The 20,774-nt window shown below is 33.3% G+C and overlaps 4 protein-coding genes across 4 annotated transcripts; all 4 read left to right on the plus strand.

Annotated features, from left to right (window-relative positions):
• Nucleotides 1-554: 554 nt before the first annotated feature.
• Nucleotides 555-1,091, plus strand: LOC149005880 (18.1 kDa class I heat shock protein-like). Its single transcript, XM_089136003.1, has one exon. The coding sequence runs from the start codon at nt 555-557 to the stop codon at nt 1,089-1,091; it is 537 nt and encodes a 178-aa protein (XP_088992129.1).
• Nucleotides 1,092-7,230: 6,139 nt separating this feature from the next.
• Nucleotides 7,231-8,119, plus strand: LOC149005881 (umecyanin-like). Its single transcript, XM_089167756.1, has 2 exons — nt 7,231-7,448; nt 7,687-8,119. Exons 1-2 carry the CDS (start codon nt 7,301-7,303, stop codon nt 7,986-7,988), a joined length of 450 nt encoding a protein of 149 aa, XP_089023882.1. The 5' UTR covers nt 7,231-7,300; the 3' UTR covers nt 7,989-8,119.
• Nucleotides 8,120-10,984: 2,865 nt separating this feature from the next.
• LOC149005882 (uclacyanin-2-like) lies at nt 10,985-11,942 on the plus strand. The gene is made up of 2 exons (XM_089167652.1): nt 10,985-11,187; nt 11,479-11,942. Exons 1-2 carry the CDS (start codon nt 11,040-11,042, stop codon nt 11,778-11,780), a joined length of 450 nt encoding a protein of 149 aa, XP_089023778.1. The 5' UTR covers nt 10,985-11,039; the 3' UTR covers nt 11,781-11,942.
• Nucleotides 11,943-15,722: 3,780 nt separating this feature from the next.
• Nucleotides 15,723-16,495, plus strand: LOC149005883 (umecyanin-like). The gene is made up of 2 exons (XM_089136004.1): nt 15,723-15,870; nt 16,143-16,495. Exons 1-2 carry the CDS (start codon nt 15,723-15,725, stop codon nt 16,493-16,495), a joined length of 501 nt encoding a protein of 166 aa, XP_088992130.1.
• The last annotated feature ends 4,279 nt before the right edge of the window (nt 16,496-20,774 follow it).

Below are 20,774 nucleotides of genomic sequence, written 5' to 3' on the forward strand. Positions count from 1 at the left end.
TCAAGAAAAGAGATTGATAGGTGCGCTAAATCAGTGTTGAGCATCCCCTCAAGCTACAGTGCAAATTAAATACGACATTTTAGTTAAATGTGTAATTAAATCCAATCATGAGGCATAATGTAATCGATGCCAAAAATATGTTTGAATTAACTAAAAACTAAAATAAAAGGATTAAATGGCAAGAGAAATTAATTGCTAGAGTGTTAAAGCACCCAATTGAAATTTTTGTTTTTAATGTGGATCCGTCTTTCTACTATTTGCCAATGGATTATGAATTGATCATTTGAAACAATATGTCATCAAAATAGAAAGGAAGATTATTGTACATGCAGTGTACATCAATTTTTTCAAATGAAGTTTTTATTGTTTTTATATTGGTTTAATGATTTAAGGGTAATTTTCATCTGGACCCCCGAGGTTTGGTCTAGATCATTTTTAGTCCAGTTTAAGTTTGTTTTTGCATATGGCTCCCCTGTGGTTTGAAGAAATGATTAAATAAGGACACACTTAACAAAAATAGTTAGTTTAATAAATTTTGTGACAAAAATACCCTTATGTCCTTTAGACTTCTTTTTATTATTTTGCTGGGGCCCATTCCTGCATTCTTGCATCACCAATCGTTTTCATTCCGTTTGTTTCTTTCTTCGGATTTTAAATTTTGCACTTTGAGGGCTGATTCGCATGATTTTGCAATTTTAAACTTTCAAAAGTGGGAGAGTTTTTCCTTCATATGTTCAACTTCCGTATCTGTTCCTCGAGCGCAATTCTCTAACGAAACAGAATTCGCCAATGCGCGAATCGATTGGAATGAGACCCCAAAAGCCCATATCTCCAAAGCTGATCTTCTGGGGATCAAGAAGAAAGAAGTGAAAGTTGAAGTGGAAGAAGGGAGAGTGCTTCAGATCAGTGGAGAGAGGAGCAAGGAGCAGGAAGAGAAGAATGAGCAGTGGCACCGTGATGAGCGTAGCAGTGGTGGTAAGTTCCTGCGAAGGTTCAGGTTGCCTAAGAATGCAAAGCTTGATCAGGGGAAGGCTGCCATAGAAAATGGAGGTGGGTCACTGGAGGTTGAGGAGGAGAAGATGAGAAGCTAAGAGGTGATGAAGAGGAGAGGGTGAACGGAAAAGTGTTTTGATAGTATCTATTTTAATAAATTAAAACTAAAATAATAAAAAGAAGTCTAAAGGACACAAGGATATTTTTGTCACAAAATTTATTAAACTAACTATTTTTGTTAAGTGTGTCCTTATTTAATTATTTTTTAAAACTACGGGGGAGCCATATGCAAAATAAAACTTAAACTGGACTAAAAATGACCAAGACCAAACCTCGGGGGTCCAGATGAAAATTACCCATGATTTAAACAATGCCCTTTCATTTTAATGCATCAAGTAATTAGTTGGGCATCAATTATGGTGTTGAAATTCCGTCAAGTGCGAAAGATGATTACTTGATTGTGCATAAGATGAAAAATCCAATACCTATTGACGAACCAGTGACTTAAGGATTGGCAAGTTTAAAAAGGTGGTGTTTATTACCTACAATAACAGTTAAAAGAATAAGCAGCTTCTTTACACCAAACCAAATTCTCTATAGAAATGTAGTTTGAACTCTAAATTCTCTATGATGAGGTGGAGTTCAATAAAAGAAGTAAGAAGCTAACATACAATTTAAGAAATTTGATATAGTTAAATTCTCATTTGTTATTTGATATAGCTTTGTAAGTAAAACATTATTTATAAAGATTCTTGTAATTTCAAAGCTGAAATTGTCATACATTAAAAAGAATATTGTTAAAAAAAAAACCAAAGAAAATAATATAAAAAAAAAAAGACAAATTCAAAGGAATACTTAAGCATTAGATGATATAATGAAACAACAATTTTAAGTTTATTTGGATTAAGAAAATAAAACATCTATTGTTATACACATCAATTAACTAATGACCTTGAAGTTTAAGATAAATACGCATTCAAAGTTAGGTTGTATAACATTGATCAAAATCCTTGTTTCTTTTATCTTGTTTTCTACGTTTATTATTTCATGAACAGTCTCTTTCTTTTCTTCCTTATATTATTATTATTATTATTTTCATATATAGTCACGTGCATTTGCACGTGTAATTTTTTTCTAGTATATATATATATATATATAAATAAAAAACATAATCCTTATAGGGCCTTGGTTGCAAGCGGTGATGTAGTTTCAGACCATTGATCCAAGGTTTCTTATCTGCAGCAAACAAGATAATCTGTTGGAGGAATCATGTCTGAGGGTTGTGCAACTAAAATTGTCTCTAATTGGAATCAAGGGTTATAAAGAAGCACAAGTATCTTCCATATGATATTTGATCCTAAGTAAGGGTGTCAATTTGTAATTGAAGTGCCAAATCCAAATTTAATTGAATTAATTGAATCGAATTAGATCAGATCGAATTTAAATCAAATAATTGAAATTTAATTTGGTGCAGTTCTCTTCTTCACTTTTAAGCTCTTTTACCCCTATTTCGTTCAAGTTCTTTAAGCTTGAAACCTTAAGGTTGTGCTAAGTTCTGATCATGAAGTATTGTTCTCCTTCAATGGCCTATGTTCTCATACCACCACATTATTAGTCAGCGTGCATAAATCAAATCAAGGGTGTTGTACAGATGATATTCTCTGAATTTGTCAATGATCAGTTTCTTCTCTTTTTTGACATAGACCACATACATGATTTATAGGCCTAATCATCTTGGGAAGATCTCTCACAGTTTACCTCTAAGCATGGAAAGCTTGAAGTAGTTAAAAACGTCCCCACTTACAAGGATGAATAGTCAATTACTTGTTGAGGTTGCCTAAAAATAATAATTTAGTTGACCAAGCGAGAATCATACATCCAAAGCAAAGAAACATGCATCCAAGCAAAGCTTGCTTTTCAAGTTTTCAACCACGCCAAGCAGAGCTTGATCACTCAATCTCTCTATAAAAGTTCAATATCAGCTCACCGTTTTTGTTATCTCTAAACAATCTTTGTTCGTATTAATTAGAAGAAACAAGTGCACGCTAGTGAACAGAAGTAATAATCTCAGAGAAAAAAGATGGTTTCTTACATGGGTTGTTTGCTTGGATGCATGTTTATCTTCTCAGGTTTGCTTCAAGGAACCACCGCTCAGGTAACCTATACCATTGGATGGAGTTTTCCTCTGCCTAACTCCTCATATACGTTTTCCGTCGGGGATACACTAGGTGAACGTCAATTCCTTAAGTCTCTTTCTCTCTCTATTAGGCCTCTTTATTTCTAAATGTTCTTAATCTGAATTATTTCCACATGATCTTCTCTTACTAGTTTGGCTTGATGACTCAAGTGTTTTTCCTATTGTGGTTTTATCTTAATTATTGGTCTCTCTCTCTAAATTGAGATGCGAAATACCTATTAAGTGAAAATTCTTAATAAATTTGATGTCTATATTGTTCTGCAGCGTTTAACGTCACATCAGGTTACAGCTTGGGTGAGTATTCAAAAGCAAACTATGAATCCTGTAGCAACAAGACTCAATCTCTCATTTTTATGGGACCATGTACAGTGAGATATAGCTTTCATACCCCAGGAGAATACTACTACTTTTGCAGCATTGGCGATTTCTGTGAAAAGAACATGAAATTGGCAGTTTACGTTGTTGCTCCTCTCAACCCGGCAATTACTTATCCTCCCAACTCCGCCCCTTTACTCACCGGTGGAGGCTTATCTCTTCTTCTTCTGCTATGCACTTTCATGGCTTTCCTTTATTAGAATTAATCAGCACATCTTTATTATATGTTTATTTAATAACTCAATAATTGTATTTATCAACTTGTATATCAAGTCTTACATGTATCTATCAGCACTTGCGTGGTTAGAAGAGTCTATCTTCTCTATACTATGTTGCTTGCTCCAGTATATTGCTCAACGCTCAAATGGTGTCAATTGAATAAGAAAATTTCCCACCATTCATTGAAGCATCTGCGTTAAAATTTCAATTAGTGAATTTTTCCTTATCTGTCATATACTCAAAATTTGTGCTCCCATCCATTGCATGTGTTTCAGCTAACTGAAAATTACAACGAAGAAAGGGGTTGCCCCTCTAATTTAGTGGATGGAATCATTTCAAATGCAAAATAATGTTTAAAGATCATCAAAGGGTTACTTAATTGGCAATGACCAAAGCCACTTAGTGAGGATATCATGAGTTTAATTATCCTTGATGATGTATTTAAATTATACTTAATAGTTGTCTTCATGTTGCAATTGCTCTAATGGTAAGACCAACACCTCTTAAGGCGCATATGGTATAGGTCAAGGAACAGTTTTTGGCATTCTTCCATTCTCAGAATGCCAAAGAACACCCAAAGCGTTGGTAAAATGTGACGTTCTTTCATTTTTAGGAAACGAACCGGTCCAATTTTTTTTTTTAGAATGTTTTTTGCAAAATAGCTTTGACTTGTTTAGTTGTTTTCAAGAACAAAAAGCACTTCAGAGAAGGACGTTCAACTAAAACTTCATTCACAAGCAACTTCAAACTCCTTCCCGCCTTTATAATAATTTTTTTGTCTTTTTAAAATATAAAAAAAAATCCATCATCTCAAGTGTTCTTAGTACAGATTTTACCAAAAGGTCAAAATTGTGCTCAGACAATCATTTTTTTATTAAAAAAAAACATTAGCAAATGATTTCACAAAGAATGTCATTCTCAGAAAAGACCATTACTAAATTTCCAAATTTCATCCCAAACCTCCTTCTTGATGTGTGTGCAGCTATACTCACTCGAAGACAATGGCTTTTTCTTCAGCTCCTCCTTCCTCACATTACATAAGGCTCTATATGTCGATTTCACATTAAACATACCATTTCTTGATGCAACCCAGTAGAGACTATCTTACTGTGGGAAAAGATTGATGTTAATTTTTAGGATTGCTTCATTATCTTCTTTGCTGAATAGGGCAAAGATCACATTCCATTTCCTCTCCCTCTCATCAATGAGCTCTTCAACTCTCTGAATATTACACCCTGGAGATTTCCTTGACTGGATCCTATACATGAGAAGTGAAGGCACCCAGTTATCCTCCCAAATGTTGATCTTGTCCCCTTCTCCTATTCTCCAACACAACCCAGCTTTTAAGCGTTCTCTCCCAGTAAGAATGTTCCTCCATGACCCAGCCTTTGCATGCATAAAAGAGCATCTCGATCAGAGAGTATATGCTCTTCATCATACATGCTCACAATGAATCCTGCTCCTTCCATAGCTTTCATGCCAATTTGGTCAGAGTGTTTGATTTTATTGATTTTCAATCAAGGGTATAAGTTTGTAAATTTGAATTCTTAAGATCCTTGAAAATAAAATAAAAAAATTAAAATTGAAATTAAATTTTCTTTTTTAATATAAACTGTTAAATTGAAATGACATATATGATACAATCTTGACTATTGCACCATAAAGGTATTTTGGTCATCAAATTATGATTTGTTCTTAACTAGTCCTTTTTAGAAACCTCAAGGGAGCCATATGCAAAGAAAGATTTTTTTTGGACTAAAAGTGACTTAGACCAAACCTTAGGGGTCTAGATGAAAATTACCCAAAAATAAAATAAAGAAAAGGTGGTTGGATGTATAATAATTTGAAATTTGATTCATTCTTTCCATTTATTGATGTGACTGTTCTTCGTTCATTACTTTGTTTAGTTTAATGAATTGATGAATAGCTTTCGGTCATTTCATTTTCTTTATCCTTTTTGAGTTTTCCTACCGGCCATTTGCTATATACTTTGGGATATGAGAATTGAGGATAACTTTGAATGGTGGAAAATGGAAATTCCTTTGTGTTGGCTGTTGACAATAATCAAATTTTATCTGAATGTATATTAATTTAAGTGTTGGAACCTTGTATGACGTGGCTGGCATTTTGCATGATCTCCCAGTACACATGTCCAGATTACATAAAATAGTGAAGAATCCAATAATCAATCTGGATGAACACATGACAAAATATCCATTCAAACGCAGAATTCAAGAAACATTTATCCAAGCAAAGCATTGCGTTTCAACCATATCAAGCTAGCAAAACTTGACCATCAACAATCTGTTCTATAAAAGCCCTGATAAGTTGATTTCATGCATATTATTTTATATGATTAATTAACTATATTTCCATGTATTTACAATTGTTTATATCAATTTACCCTAATATGATTGAAATAATATTTCCCCTTTCCTTTAATTTCTATAATTTTGGTGATTTTATATATTCTTAACAAATTCTATAAGATTTATTACTTTTACTGTGATTATCATCAATCATTATTCAAGTCCTACCTCATAACTAAATGTTTTTTTTTTTTTTCTTTTAGGTTTGTGAAGGAAGAGGAAGAAGAATCAATTCAAATAGAGGATAGGTCGTTTTGGTGTCTGTGTTTTGATAGTATTATGGATGGTCATTGGTGTGTGGCTGTTTTTGGAGGGGTTGGTTTGGTCTTAAATCCAGGTGGCGGACTGGGGGGCGTTTTGGGGCGTTGGAGGCGTGGGGTTGACCGAGCGTTGGTTGGCTTTGGAGTGGTTGGGATGTTTTTTTGATTTTTGTGTTTTGATTGTAATGTTTTTGTTTCTAGTATGACTAATTTGTTTTTTAGGGATCGATGTGTATCTTTGATTCCACTTTGATTTATCAATTAATTTTGATATTGTTTCCTTGTTGGTTTTTATTGTTCTTCATGCTTTTGATTAATTGGACTAATCAACTGTTTGTTAATCATAATGCTGGGGGGTTTATGTGTTTAGTTCATTGGAGTGCATTATTACATGTAGGATGTTTTTCTGGTTTGTGTGTTGTTATGGGAATCGTTTAATGATTTTGGTTGTTGTAACAATAGAAATATGTGGGTTAGAATTGGGATTTCTATTAGTACTGGGAGCTAATAGATAGGAAAGGAATCTCGACTATCAATCGGAAAATATTTCTCAAATTATAAGAGGGGGGGTGGGAATGTTGTTATGGTGAAATCGCCCATGGTCTTTGCAATTAATAATCTCAATTTAACTTTCAATTTGCAATATAGTCTAGAATTTTATCTTCTTTTATTTGTTCAAATATTGGTTAATTAATTTGGTTTAATCTATAGTCTTGGGTGTCTTTTATCATATATTACTTGTTTTTTTGCATTGTACTTTTTCACAACAAGCCCAATGCTAGTTCTCTATTTTTGTATTCTCTAAACAATCGTTGCATGCTAGTATTAACCAGAGGGAAGTACAAGCACAAGTTCTACTGAACAGAAAGAATCACAAAGAAAATAAGATGGCTTCTTGCATCGGTTGTTTGCTTGGTTGCATGTTTATCTTATCGGCATTGCTGAAGGGAACCACCGCTCTGGCAACCTATGATATTGAATGGACTTATCCGGCTAACTACTCTTCATTGACAATTTCTGCAGGCGATACAATAGGTAATCTCTCTCTTTTTTTTATGAAATATTGAGTATGGATCAGCTAAGAGGAGTATGTGCTCCTGTGATGTTCTTTAAGCTTTGTGTGGTGAAAAAACCATCACGAAAATGCATGCTTCTCCTTAGAGGGATGGTGATCTAGACTCTAACAAACTGAGCAGGAAGAAAATGCTAAATTGAGATTGCAAATATTTTTTTGAGTGAAACTTGCTAATTTGATGTGTATATTGTTTTGCAGCTTTTAACGTTACATCAGGTCACAGCATTGGTGAATTCTCAAAGGCAGACTATGATTCTTGCAGTAACAAGTATAATTCCATCGTTGCTAAGGGACCGGTTCTTGCTAGATATACCTTGAATACCACAGGAGAACACTACTTCTTTTGCAGCATGGACGATTACTGTGAAAAGAACATGAAGATGACAGTTAACGTAGTTGGTTCTCCTACCTCGGCACCTCCAAACTCTGCCCCAGCTTTACTCACCGGTGGAGGCTTATCTCTGCTTCTGCTATCTGCTGTCACAGCTTTCCTTTACTAGAATCAGAATCTCCTTCATTCCTTCAATTAATAACTCAGTTATAGAGATATTGTATTTATAATAAACTTGTCTATGAACATTACACGTTTCTCTGCATTCCTAACCTTGAGCTTGAACCGTGTGTGATTCTGATTTACACTGTACTGAGAATATTTGTTTGTATTTGTCAAATAAAACTAAGAATATTTGTTTGCAAGTGCCAAGATTTAATATCATACGTACGCACATAGCATCAGCTTTTGAATCCTACCATCTCACCTTGCACTGGGTCTAATCTATAGGCGGTGCATGGACTGGTTCAATTGTAACCATCGAATGGAAAGTTTGAAAAGAACAAGTGCGTATAGAGAAGGCTAAAATAAAATTAGTCTCTTTTCAAAAAGATTAAATCAGTTCATGTGTCACCCATCGATCTTATGGGGCAAAGAACAATATAGAACAAAAAATATCTGAATCTTTTGTGCGCCTAGAAGAGGCTGCTAAGCTTAATTATCTTTTCATATAAGCCAGTCACCATTTAGGAGTGGAATCCATTAAAAGACAATTGATAAAGGAACATATACAAAACCTTCACAAGCAAATCTATTTTCGTTGCATTAATTTCGATCATGTTTGAGATCTTTTAACTTTATTTGAGGTCTTGTAACTTTTTCTTAGCACTACCTTCCACCATCGATGCTAAATTCCGACTTCACCCTAGTAGAAAAATAAAAGAATAAAATGATTGCTCCGCGGTCTATTTAGAGAATGGAAGCACATCAAAATGCAAAATAATGCTCAAAGACTCAAATTTCTTCATTACCAGCTATATATATTGGACTGATTATTAAAAAAAATTATAGATTATATATTCATGGTATTTAAGATTAATAAAAATAGGGTGGTTTGATGTATAATATTTCGAACTTTGATTATTAGTTGGTTTTGGTCAAAATGCCATGTAATTGCTTATGTGTGGCAAACTGAGAATGTCTATTTCATTTTCTAATACATAAGGTGATATTGGATTGACAGTTAGTGAATAAACTAAACACAATCAAACTCACAACAATAGTTGGCTTCACTACACCCAACAGTCTCCAATTACTTATCAAGCAAAAATGGTCGAGCAAACACTTCCAATTATGGTCTCTTTAAAATAAAATAAAATAAAATAAAAAATCATCTGAACATGACATGCAAAACAGCAGCACGTGCTCTCCTAATACTTTTTAACTTCAAAAATAATTAAGAAGGGTCCATGAGGTCACTGTGGGTTACAGTCCTAAATTTTTTTTATAATTATAAAAGTGTGGGTCCCACATCACTTTTGCAATTTAAAAGCATATGGAAGTGATCTAGACTCGGATATAATCCTAATAATTTTAGTCAATTATTTATCAATCTCTTTGCAAGTTGATTTCATAATCATTTGATTCATTCATTCATTCATATAAAAAAAAATATATGTAATAAATATTGGATACTTCACATCATTGAAGGCCAAGGCATCATCCCTTTTTTTTATTTTTTGGTTGCCAACCCCAGTTTATAAACCAGTGTTCGACTCGCGTCGCACACCTGGCTGTGGTGGGTGAGTCTCACAGCGGGGATTTTTTGCATTCACAAGGATTTGATACCGGAACCTTGCTTAAGCGGACCAAGCTGCTTACCACTTGGACCAACCCCCCTTGGTTCAAGGCATCATCCTTTATCAACAATTAATATGGTTAAAAATATATTTTAATACATTATGTCTTATAAAAAAAATTAATCTATAGATTATATCATTTAAATTTCTCTTGAAAACCTTCTATTTTGAAATTTTAATTAGATGTTCTAAATTAAGATTATCAATTTATAAAAAATTTGCTTAGGTGCAATAATGATTTGAATTGATTTAAATTGTTATTTATAATACAAGGCTAGTCTACATATTTACACTCAGTTAAACTTGTTTTGTGCTTTGGTCATTGAAAAACATTTAGAACAGTTTTAATTGAAATTGTAATCATAGGATGCTTAGGGTTTTTTTCTTCCACATCATTTATCAGAAATCATTAGACATGATTAGATGTAATTTTTATTTTTATTTTTTTAATTGCCCCTCCTTCTATAAGAATCCATAAAAAAATGAAAAAACAGGTAAAAAAATATTCTATTAAAAAGGGGAAATAAAAATGTATCTAATCCCATGTAATGAATTTTTATAGAAAAAATCAAAAAATAAATTACTTTAATCTACTAAAAGAATTCTCTCCCTTTACCTGCCATTTGCTCTTTGTAGTTTGAGAAACTAGTTTGAGAGACTAGAATTGAAAACCTAGAAAGTAGAAACTGAAAATCAATTTAATGAGGTCTAATAAAGCTTATCTTTTATGATTTATTGTTTTCATTTATAGACTTTGACTTTCAGTACTTTGTTGATTGTGGAAACTTTTGACTTTTTTAGGCAATGAATTGATGAATAGCTTTTGATCATTTCCTTATCTTCCTTTGAACATTTTATTCTCTTTCGCCATTTTGAGTTTTTCTTCCATTTGATTGCTGTTGTTAGGAAACCTGAGAATTGAGGATAACTCTGAATGGCAGAGAATGGAAATTTCTTTGCGTTGACTGTTGACAATAATCAAATTTTATCTGAATAGATATTTGAGTGTTGGAACTTGGAACCCTTAATCTCACAACTAGTCTGGATTAGGTAAAACAGTGAAGAATCTGGTCACTTTATTTTTGTCCTGTGCTCATTTATTTCTCAGTTGACCAGATGTAACAAGCAAGAAGACTTGTCAAAAAATCATCAACTACAAAAATGAATTGTCATCTAGTTTTAGTTTTAAATTATATACACGCAGCCCATTCAAACGCGGGATCCAAGAAACGTTCATTCAAGCAAAGCTTTGCTTGCGTTTCAACCATTCCGAGCTAGCAAAGCTTGACCATGAACTCAAATCTCTTCTATAAAACCCCAATGTTACTTCACCAGTTTTGTATTCTTTAAACAATCGTTGCTAATATTACCTAGAAGAACGTACAAGGTATCCTGAACAGAAGGAATCCCCCAGAGAAAAGATGGCTTCTTGCTTGGGTTATTTGCTTGGATGCATGTTTATCTTATCAGCATTGCTTCAGGGAACCTCCGCTGAGACCACGTATAATATTCAATGGACTTATCCGGTTGACTACTCCTCATTAACGATTTCCGCCGGCATTACACTAGGTAATCTTTCTCTCTTTCTCTCTTTCTCTCTTTCTCTCTGTGTGTGAAATTTGAGTTAGATCAACTCACCTTAGGAGAGAGGTATGTGTTCTTCTAATGTTTCTTTAAGCTCCAGGTGGGCTTTACGTACCTCTATTGTGCAGTGAAAAAACATCACGAAAATGCGTAACTCTTCCCTGAAGAGAAGGTGATCTAGACTCACTAAACTGAGCAGCAAGAAAGTGCTAAGTTGAGATTGCAAATACTTTTTTGAGTGAAACTTGCTAATTTGATGTGTATATTGTTCTGCAGCTTTTAACGTTACATCAGGTCACAGCATTGGTGAATTCTCAAAGGCAGACTATGATTCTTGCAGTAACAAGTATGATTCCATCGTTGCTCAAGGACCGGTTCTTGCTAAATATACCTTGAATACCACAGGAGAACACTACTTCTTTTGCAGCATGGACGATTACTGTGAAAAGAACATGAAGATGACGGTTGACGTTGTTGGTTCTCCTACCTCGGCACCTCCAAGCTCTGCCCAAGCTTTACTCACCGGTGGAGGCTTATCTCTGCTTCTGCTGTCTGCTGTCACGGCTTTCCTTTACTAGAATCAGAATCTCCTTCATTCCTTCAATTAATAACTCAGTTATAGAGATATTGTATTTATAATAAACTTGTATATGAACTTGAACCGTGTGTGGTTCTGATTTACACTATTCTGAGAATATTTGTTTGTATTTATGAAATAAAAGTAAGAATATTTGTTTGCTAAGTGCCAAAACCTGATGTCATATGAACACATGAGTTTTTTTTTGTGGGAATTTGGATCCTCTCCATCTCATGTTAGTGTCCGTCTTGTCCGTCTCATCGTCGTTGAATGGACGACGCATGAATTGGTCTAATTACTTCCATCAGATGGAAAGATTGAAACAGAATCAGTCAATTTCAAAAAGACATGATTCATCTCATGTTATCCAAATAAATTACATCCTCTACAATTTACTCCCATTAGCATCATTCTAATGAGCGAGAACAATGCTGAAGGGAAGACATCAATCGCATACCAGACCTCTTGGTGAGAGTTCATATATCATTAATCAAAGTCAACTCTCTCCAAGGAATAGCAAAAAACCCAATGACAGAATGGATAGCTACCTCAAATCAGATCAAATCCTCAGGTAGAATGAATCTCTCTCTCTATCTAGATCTCACTAATCATATATAGATGTGACTGTTCTTGTCTTTCTTTTCTTTTATGATTATATTCCATTTATAGATGTGACTGTTCTTCGTTCAGTACTTTGTTTGATGATCTGTGGAATATGCTTTTGACCCACTCTTGTTTCCCTAATGAATTGATGAATAGTTTTCCTTCCTTTTGATGGCTATTATTAGTGGATCAGGGAATTGAAAGATAAGGGAATTGAGGATAACTTTGAATGCTAAAAAAAATAAAAATAAAAATTGTGTTTGACCGCTAACAATAATCAAATTTTACCAAATAGATATTTGAGTGTTGAAAACTTTAATCCCCTGGTCATATATATGACTTGGTCTCTGGCAGATCTCTTAAGAGATTTGTGTCTCATAACTGAGCTCTACTTGGATGCTATGCAATAAATGTATAAAATCCCGCAACCTATAGTTGATAGATCAAAACTTATGGTTAAGGTAAAATTTCAACCATTGATTTTTCTTTATTTTACATAAATTATTTTTTTTGGGTAAAGTTTAAAAACTCTCGACCATAACTTTCAATCTAAATTGTAGATGGCACAAATGCAAAACATTAAAGCAATTCAACTTGAAGGCCAGAGTTCATACATAAAATAGTGAAGAATCCAATAGTCATTTTGGTTATTTTATTTTTTGTTGTGGGCTAATTAATTTGTTTATGACTTGAGCAGATGCAACATGGGAGAACACAAGTGAAAATAAATAATCAAGATATAAGGATGAATTGTCAACTAGTTTTAAAGCATACACACGCAATCCATTCAAACGTGGGATTCAAGAAACAAATATCCGAACAAAGCTAGACCATGCAATCAATAGGGCTCAAATTCTCAATCTTACAATAGATTACATCTGAGTTTAAATCACCTCCTTGTCTAGGGAACAATATGTGCTCTTCCGACATTTTTTAACCACAAAAATAAGTAGAACGAGTTCATGAGGGGCCGCTTGTAGGTTACAATCCTAAATTTTTTATAATTATTTAGGTGTGGGTCCCACATCATTTTTGTGGTTTAAAAGCGTCGAGAGGTGATCCAGACTTCGATATAATACCAATAATTTTGGTCAATACTAATGATTCGTTTGTCAATATTTTTGCAAGTTGATTTCATATTCATTTGACGATTTATTCATTAAAAGGATATACAATAGATATTAGATACTTTACATCATTGAAGGTCGAAGCATTATCTCTTATCAGCAATCAATATAGTTAAAAATATATTTTTAACTCATTATATCATATAAAAATTTGAGCAAATTGTACTAGCACCCCAAATTGGAAGCCTTAAAGCACTAACACCAAAAATACAGATACCCCAAAATTGGATTTTCATTGGACACATTAATCTAGTTTATCAATGAAAACCGTTAAATCACTATTATTTTCTTTCAATTCCAAAAATATTCCTATCAAAATATTAAAAAAAAAAATAGCAATGATTTTACGGTTTTCAGTGATAAATTGGATTAATGTGTCTAATGAAAATCAATTTTGGGGTGTCTATGTTTTTCAAACATAAATAAGGCCTCCATTTTGAGGTACCAATGCAATTTTCTATAAAAAATTAAAAAAATAATTAATCTAAAGATCATATCACTCAAATTTCTTTTGAAAACCTTCTACTTTGAAATTTTACTTAAATGTTCTAAATAATTGTTAATTTATTAAAAAAAAATTACGTCTAGTTGCAATAATAATTTGAATTTGACTTCAATTATTATTTATTATACAATGCTAATACAGATACTTACACTCAATTAAACTCTTTTTTGTGCTTTGATCATTAAAGAGCATTTAAAATAGTATAATTGGAATTTTGATCATGAAATGCCCTTAAGGTTTTTCCAATACTCCATCATTTATCAGAATTCATTAAACATGATTAGATTTTTTTTATTATTATATTTTTTTTTTGGATTAACTTCTCCTCGTTGATAAGAATATATTAAAAAATGAAATTAAATAAAAAATAAAGATAAAAATTATATTAAAAAAAAGGTAGAAATGAAAAATTAAATAAAAATGCACCTAATCCCATATAATATATTTTTATATAGAAAATTTTAAAAAATAATTAAAAAATGAGATTAATTGACTAAAAGAATTCTCTCCCTTTAGCTTCCAGTTGCTCTTTGTAGTTTGAGAGACTATGTTCTGAGAATTGAAACCCTAGAAACTGAAAATCAGTTTAATGAGGTCCGGTGAAGCTTATCTTTTATGATTTATCATTTTTGTTTATAGATTTAACTGTTCAGTACTTTCTTGATATGTAAAATTTGTTTTGACTTTTCTAAGTAATAAGTTAATGAATAGTGTTTGACCATTTCATTATCTTCCTTGAAACATTTCTTTATCTTTCGCCATTTTGAGTTTTCCTTCCATTTGATGGTTGTTGTTAGGAGACCTGAGAATTGAGAAAAACTTTGAATGGATGAAAATTTCTTTGTGTTGATTGTTGACAATAATCAAATTTTACCTGAATGGATACTTGACTCAATCTCACAAATAGTCCGGATTAGGTAAAACAGTGAAGAATCCAATAATCAAATCTGGTTTATTTTTGGTTTGACCAGATGTTACAAGCAAGAACATACTTGAAAAAATCAAGGTATATGTTGATACGGAATCTCGCTCGTCCTTCCCTATCACGAACCTGCAAGATACGAGCTCGACCTTGGGGGGTCGAGGTACGTCTCCGACGAACAAGTCAGTACCAATAATATGATCTCAACTACTCAATAGAGAATTCAAGTAGTTGATCACCCGAAATATGAATACCTCTTGGTGTTTACCAGAGGTCTTTATATAGTGTATGGTGATGGAGTTATATTCGGAATAACCCTGATATGAGTTGTTATAGGATAGTAACTCTTTAGAAGAGTCCTTTTACCTAACTAACTCTCTTCTCCAGTTATTGGGTGGTAGGAGTCTACCTTCATGAGGCCATCTCATACTGCTATTCGGATAGACTTAGTAGTATGGTCAGTCCTACCATGAACCGCCTGGCCGGACCTTGTTAGGTTGCGAACCTGGTCGGATTGTGCAACCGCCGGTTCAGACCGGGGATATAGAATGACCATTTCAGTCATTAACAGTACAAAAATGAATTGTCATCTAGTTTTAAAGTATCATCCAAGCAAAGCTTTGCGTTTCAACCATTCCAACCTGCAAAGGTTGACCCTGAACTCAATCTCTTCTATAAAAGCCCAATGTTACTTCACCATTTTTGTATTCTTTAAACAATCGTTGCTAATATTACCTAGAAGAACGTACAAGCTATCCTGAACAGAAGGAATCCCACAAAGAAAAGATGGCTTCTTGCATGGGTTATTTGCTTGGATGCATGTTTATCTTATCAGCATTGCTTCAGGGAACCTCCGGTGAGACCACGTATAATATTCAATGGACTTATCCGGCTGACTATTCCTCATTAACCATTTCCGCCGGCATTACACTAGGTAATCTTTCTCTTCTGTGTGTAAAATTTGAGTTAGATCAACTCACCTTAGGAGAGAGGTATGTGTTCTTCTAATGTTTCTTTAAGCTCCAGGTGGGCTTTACGCACCTCTATTGTGCAGTGAAAAAACATCACGAAAATGCATAACTCTTCCCTGAAGGGAAGGTGATCTAGACTCACTAAACTGAGCAGCAAGAAAGTGCTAAGTTGAGATTGCAAATACTTAAATTTTTGAGTGAAACTTTCTAATTTGATGTGTATATTGTTCTGCAGCTTTTAACGTTACATCAGGTCACAGCATTGGTGAATTCTCAAAGGCAGACTATGATTCTTGCAGTAACAAGTATGATTCCATCGTTGCTCAGGGACCGGTTCTTGCTAAATATACCTTGAATACCACAGGAGAACACTACTTCTTTTGCAGCATGGACGATTACTGTGAAAAGAACATGAAGATGACAGTTAACGTTGTTGGTTCTCCCACCTCGGCACCTTCAAGCTCTGCCCGCCCCAGCTTTACTCACCAGTGGTGGCTTATCTCTGCTTCTGCTATCTGCTGTCACAGCTTTCCTATACTAGAATCAGAATCTCCTTCAATTAATAACTCAGTTTGTATTTCTAATTAACTTGTATATGAACATTACACGGTTCTCTGCATCCCTAACCTTGAACTTCAACCGTGTGTGGTTCTGATTTACACTATTCTAGAGAATATTTGTTTGTATTTATCAATTAAAAGTAAGAATATTTGTTTACAAGTGCCAAAACTTATTCTTTTTTTCCAGCACTATCCTCTATCTATCTTATCTACCAACAACTATGTTGCTTGTGCTAAGTATACTGCTCATCACTCAAATGGTGTGAATTGGATAGGAAACTTTATGACCATTGATTTAAACATGTGTCTTAAAACTTAAAATTGAAACAATGCACATGCAAGTGTCGTTTTTTTTTTTTTTTTCAGAGTGTAAGGATGCTTTTATATACAAAGGATGCAAACATTACATATATCATTAGTAAGAGTCTAAATTAGAATGAATTGCCACCTTTAGATCAAATCAAACTTCAATCAATGGGATTTAAAGATCAAGAGCCTTCTCCATACTCCGCTTGATAGCCAAGAGCTCCATATAAGCGATGTATTACCAATTTTTTGTTTGGAGCAAACTAACAATTTATTTTCAATAGGTGAAACTCTTTTTATTTTTCTATAATAAATTCTTCTTTTTTTTTTTTCTTCCTTTAAGAACCTTATCTTTACTAAATTCAAAAGGAAAAAGCCAGATTCTTAAAACGATTTACTCAATAAAGATATTTATAAAGATTTTTACTCAAATGGATTCTATTTTTGAAAATGATTATCAAATCCAAATTTTGTGATGATTTTTTTCACCTAACAAATATTCTACCATGAACTATCCAAATTACCTCAAGTCTTTAATTACAAACAATAAAACTAACGAATGATAGAACTTAAAAGGACCAAAAACTACAGAAAACAAGTTGTTGTCGGCTCTTATAAATGCAGGGTTACCAGTTAAACAAACACTCGCTCAATGGATGTCATTGACCCCAATATGGGAGTTGTGCGGAAAAAGTGTGGAAACTATGTGGCACGTATTTATTTTATGTGATTGGACGAAACGAATTTGGGCAGCAAAGCACCCTAGGAATCAGAACAAAAAGGTTGATGCAACATCAATCAGAGATCTATGCAGTTCTTTCATTCTAGATCCTAGGCTTGACAAAATAACTAAAAAATGGATGGTGTCAGTTTTCATAATCACCTGTAACTTTGTTTGGAAGGAACAAAACAAAACAATCTTTAACAAAATCACTCCCAACCCTAACAAAATGTTACATAATACCTCAATTTGGATCCATGATCTAAAACTTAACACAAATGAAATTTCTAAAACCACACACAATGAGACACTTGTAATGAGTTATAAACCAAATATTTCCTTTTGTAAAAGTGTGACTAACTTGAGTCAATTATCAATTTTGATGTGCAGGGGTACATAACTCAGTACTAGACAGCATTAGATGGAGTGTTAGGCTATTTTGAAAAGGACAACTAAAGTATGTTAGTACATGAGGAATTGGGAAGGTATAATTGAGGCTCTATAGACACTACTACTCTTTGTAATTGCCGCCTTAAGTAATAGCAAATTTTATTCAGCATCAAAAAAATAAAAAAATATGGAAAGACTTAAACATAAGTTGGATATTTAGGTAAAACCTGACCAACTGAGAAATTTTTCTTAAATTCAAAAGATTAAAATTCAAGGAAAAAAAAATATTTGCACCCTCTAACTGGTGGATGGAAGCATCAAATGCAAAATAATATTAGAAGAGTTAAAGTCCAGCATTACTAGATAAATATTATACTTAAAGAACGTGAACAGGGCACAGTACTATATATATATATATATATATAATTAAATTTCAATGAGAGATAATATATTCATTTATTAATGTTAATTAGGATCTATAAAAACAGGGTGGTTGGATATATAATACTTTGAAATTAAATTATTAGCTGGTTTCAAGTCAAAATGCCATATGATTGATTATGAATGGCCACGTAAGAATGTCCATCTGGTTTTAATATTCATATTTAGTTTTTTTTTTTTTAATAAAAGTGTTTTTTACATGAGCCATTGCATTTTAATTGAAAATTCAGCACATGCACCGCAATCAAAATTGAAACTTTACAAAGCTCCCCTCCACATTTAACACTGTCAATTTTTCTTTTGTTTCAAATTTGCTTTTACAATTTTAATCCTAAATAATATTTGTAAGAAATTTTTTACATGAACTCCTTTCATTTCCATTGGAATATGACACACAACCTCCAAAATCAAAACCTTACAAGGCACCTTCATACTTCACACTTCACACCATTAGTGAAGACAGTAAATTGATTAAAGTCAAATTAATTGGTTATATGACCACATTGGACATAGAGTGATAAAATGATCATACAAGAGTTTTTTTAATTTGAGAAAAAATTTGGTTATATAATTTGTGGTAATATTGTTTATTCAAAAATATTGTTTAGGGTTTTAAAATAAATATTAAAAATATTATTTATGATTTTATATGAATTTATTAAGTGTAGTGAGAAAGTAAAAATCATATCACAGTTAAAAAAAAAACAAACGGTGTGAAGTGTGGAGGATTTTGGACTATGTAAGATTTTGATTTTGGGGAGGTGTTGAGTGTTTCCAATCAAAATGAAGAGACTCATATAAAACTTTTCTAGGATTTTAAATAAATTTATTCAAATGAAAGTAAAATTGTCAAATTAAAGTTAAAACTAACGAAGACTTAACAATGTCAAATATGGAGGGGGGCTTTGTAAGATTTCAATTTTGAAGGGGACTTTAGATATCTACCGGTAAGGATGACACATGTCTTTAGAAAATCAAACTGTTTAGAGGTGAGGGAAAATTGGTAATTGGGTTTATTTGGTTTAAAAGTTTCCGTAAATTATAAAATCCACCCCATATGAATAAGAATTTGCAAAAAAATCACTTTTCCCATATTATTGAAAAATGACTTTAAGTGAAACCCTACCGTAATTTATTTGCCTCTTCTCCACCAACGTGGTGTTTGGGAAGTCAAGAAACACCAAAACTTTGCACTTCTTAGACGAACTACTTTGACATCTTATGGAAGAGAGATTAGAACAGAAACAATCAATGTCAGGTAACTAGATCATGAAGGCCTTGAACTTATCGTCGAGACGAACAAGGCAATTTCAAGCTTTTGTTTGGCTTGAAGAAACCAATTTGACAAGTATTTTCAGTCCATGCTAATCTCTCTTCTATTCAAGTTTAGTCACGACTACGTTTTACGTTTATTCTATAGTTTCATCAATCATCTTGAATCCAGATTGATCTCTTTTCTAAAAGTCTTAGTTCTCTCGTGAACTTGTCTATTTTTTCTTTTTCCCCCTAAACGATTCAATGTTGAGTCATGTTGTAAATTCAGATTAATCTCCTTTTTAACGATTTTCAAAAATCTTGAACTTAACGTACCTTCTTCAAGATTCAAGTTTAATCATGACTTTCTTTTAGGTTTTCCTCTTTGCTTCACGAATCACAACCACACCTTCACCTTCATTATGAATTTTCCTAGTTTCCTAATGGCGGTGTTCTAGAGAGCAAGAATAAGCAGTTGTTGAGAAAGACTTAGGGTGGGTTTCGTCGCCACGGGAGAAAAGGTAGATGAGCAATGGCTAGGGTTTCATTTAAACTTGTTTCCTCAATTTAATGAAAGTGATATTTTTGCAAATTCTATTTCAGAATGGGTGGATTTTTGTAATTTAACAAAATTTCTAAACCTAACAAACCACATTACAAATTTGCCCGTACTTCTCAACCGTAAGAGTTTTTAATAGACATGTGTCAACACTCTGGGCCTAAGTAGAGGGTATCCGCTCCACTGCGAACAAAAGTCCTTTTTTAAAGGAGGGGTTAAGGGGGCTCATGTAAAAATTTTAAAATAAAAAGAAAAAAACTCTGGAAGAACATGGGGTGGTTTTAGCCAGCTGGCAAATGACATGGTTAGGCTTATCATAAGGCCTTGTTGGTAAAAAGCGGGCCCTGATTTTCAGTCCCACGATGGAATTTATCAAAGCCTCCACAGCGGGCCCCACCGAAGTTTTAAAGAAGAAAAGTGCACTTGGGTCGATCCTAATCATTCATCAAACATCGGGCTAAAAGAGTCACATAATCATCATGTGGGTCCACGTGAAGCAGCTCCCTATACTACGAGGTTCGCTTTTAAGCTAAGGCTTCTTGTGGGCCCTCTGAAATGAATGGTTCTTTTCCGTAGAAAGGAAACTTGTAATGACCATATTGCCCATATCATGTCAAATTAACGCCGCATCACATC

The sequence above is a fragment of the Hakea prostrata genome, chromosome 9 (genome assembly GCF_041222555.1).
Source record: "Hakea prostrata isolate BN-2017 chromosome 9, UWA_Hpros_2, whole genome shotgun sequence".
In the NCBI taxonomy this organism is placed as follows: Eukaryota; Viridiplantae; Streptophyta; class Magnoliopsida; order Proteales; family Proteaceae; genus Hakea; species Hakea prostrata.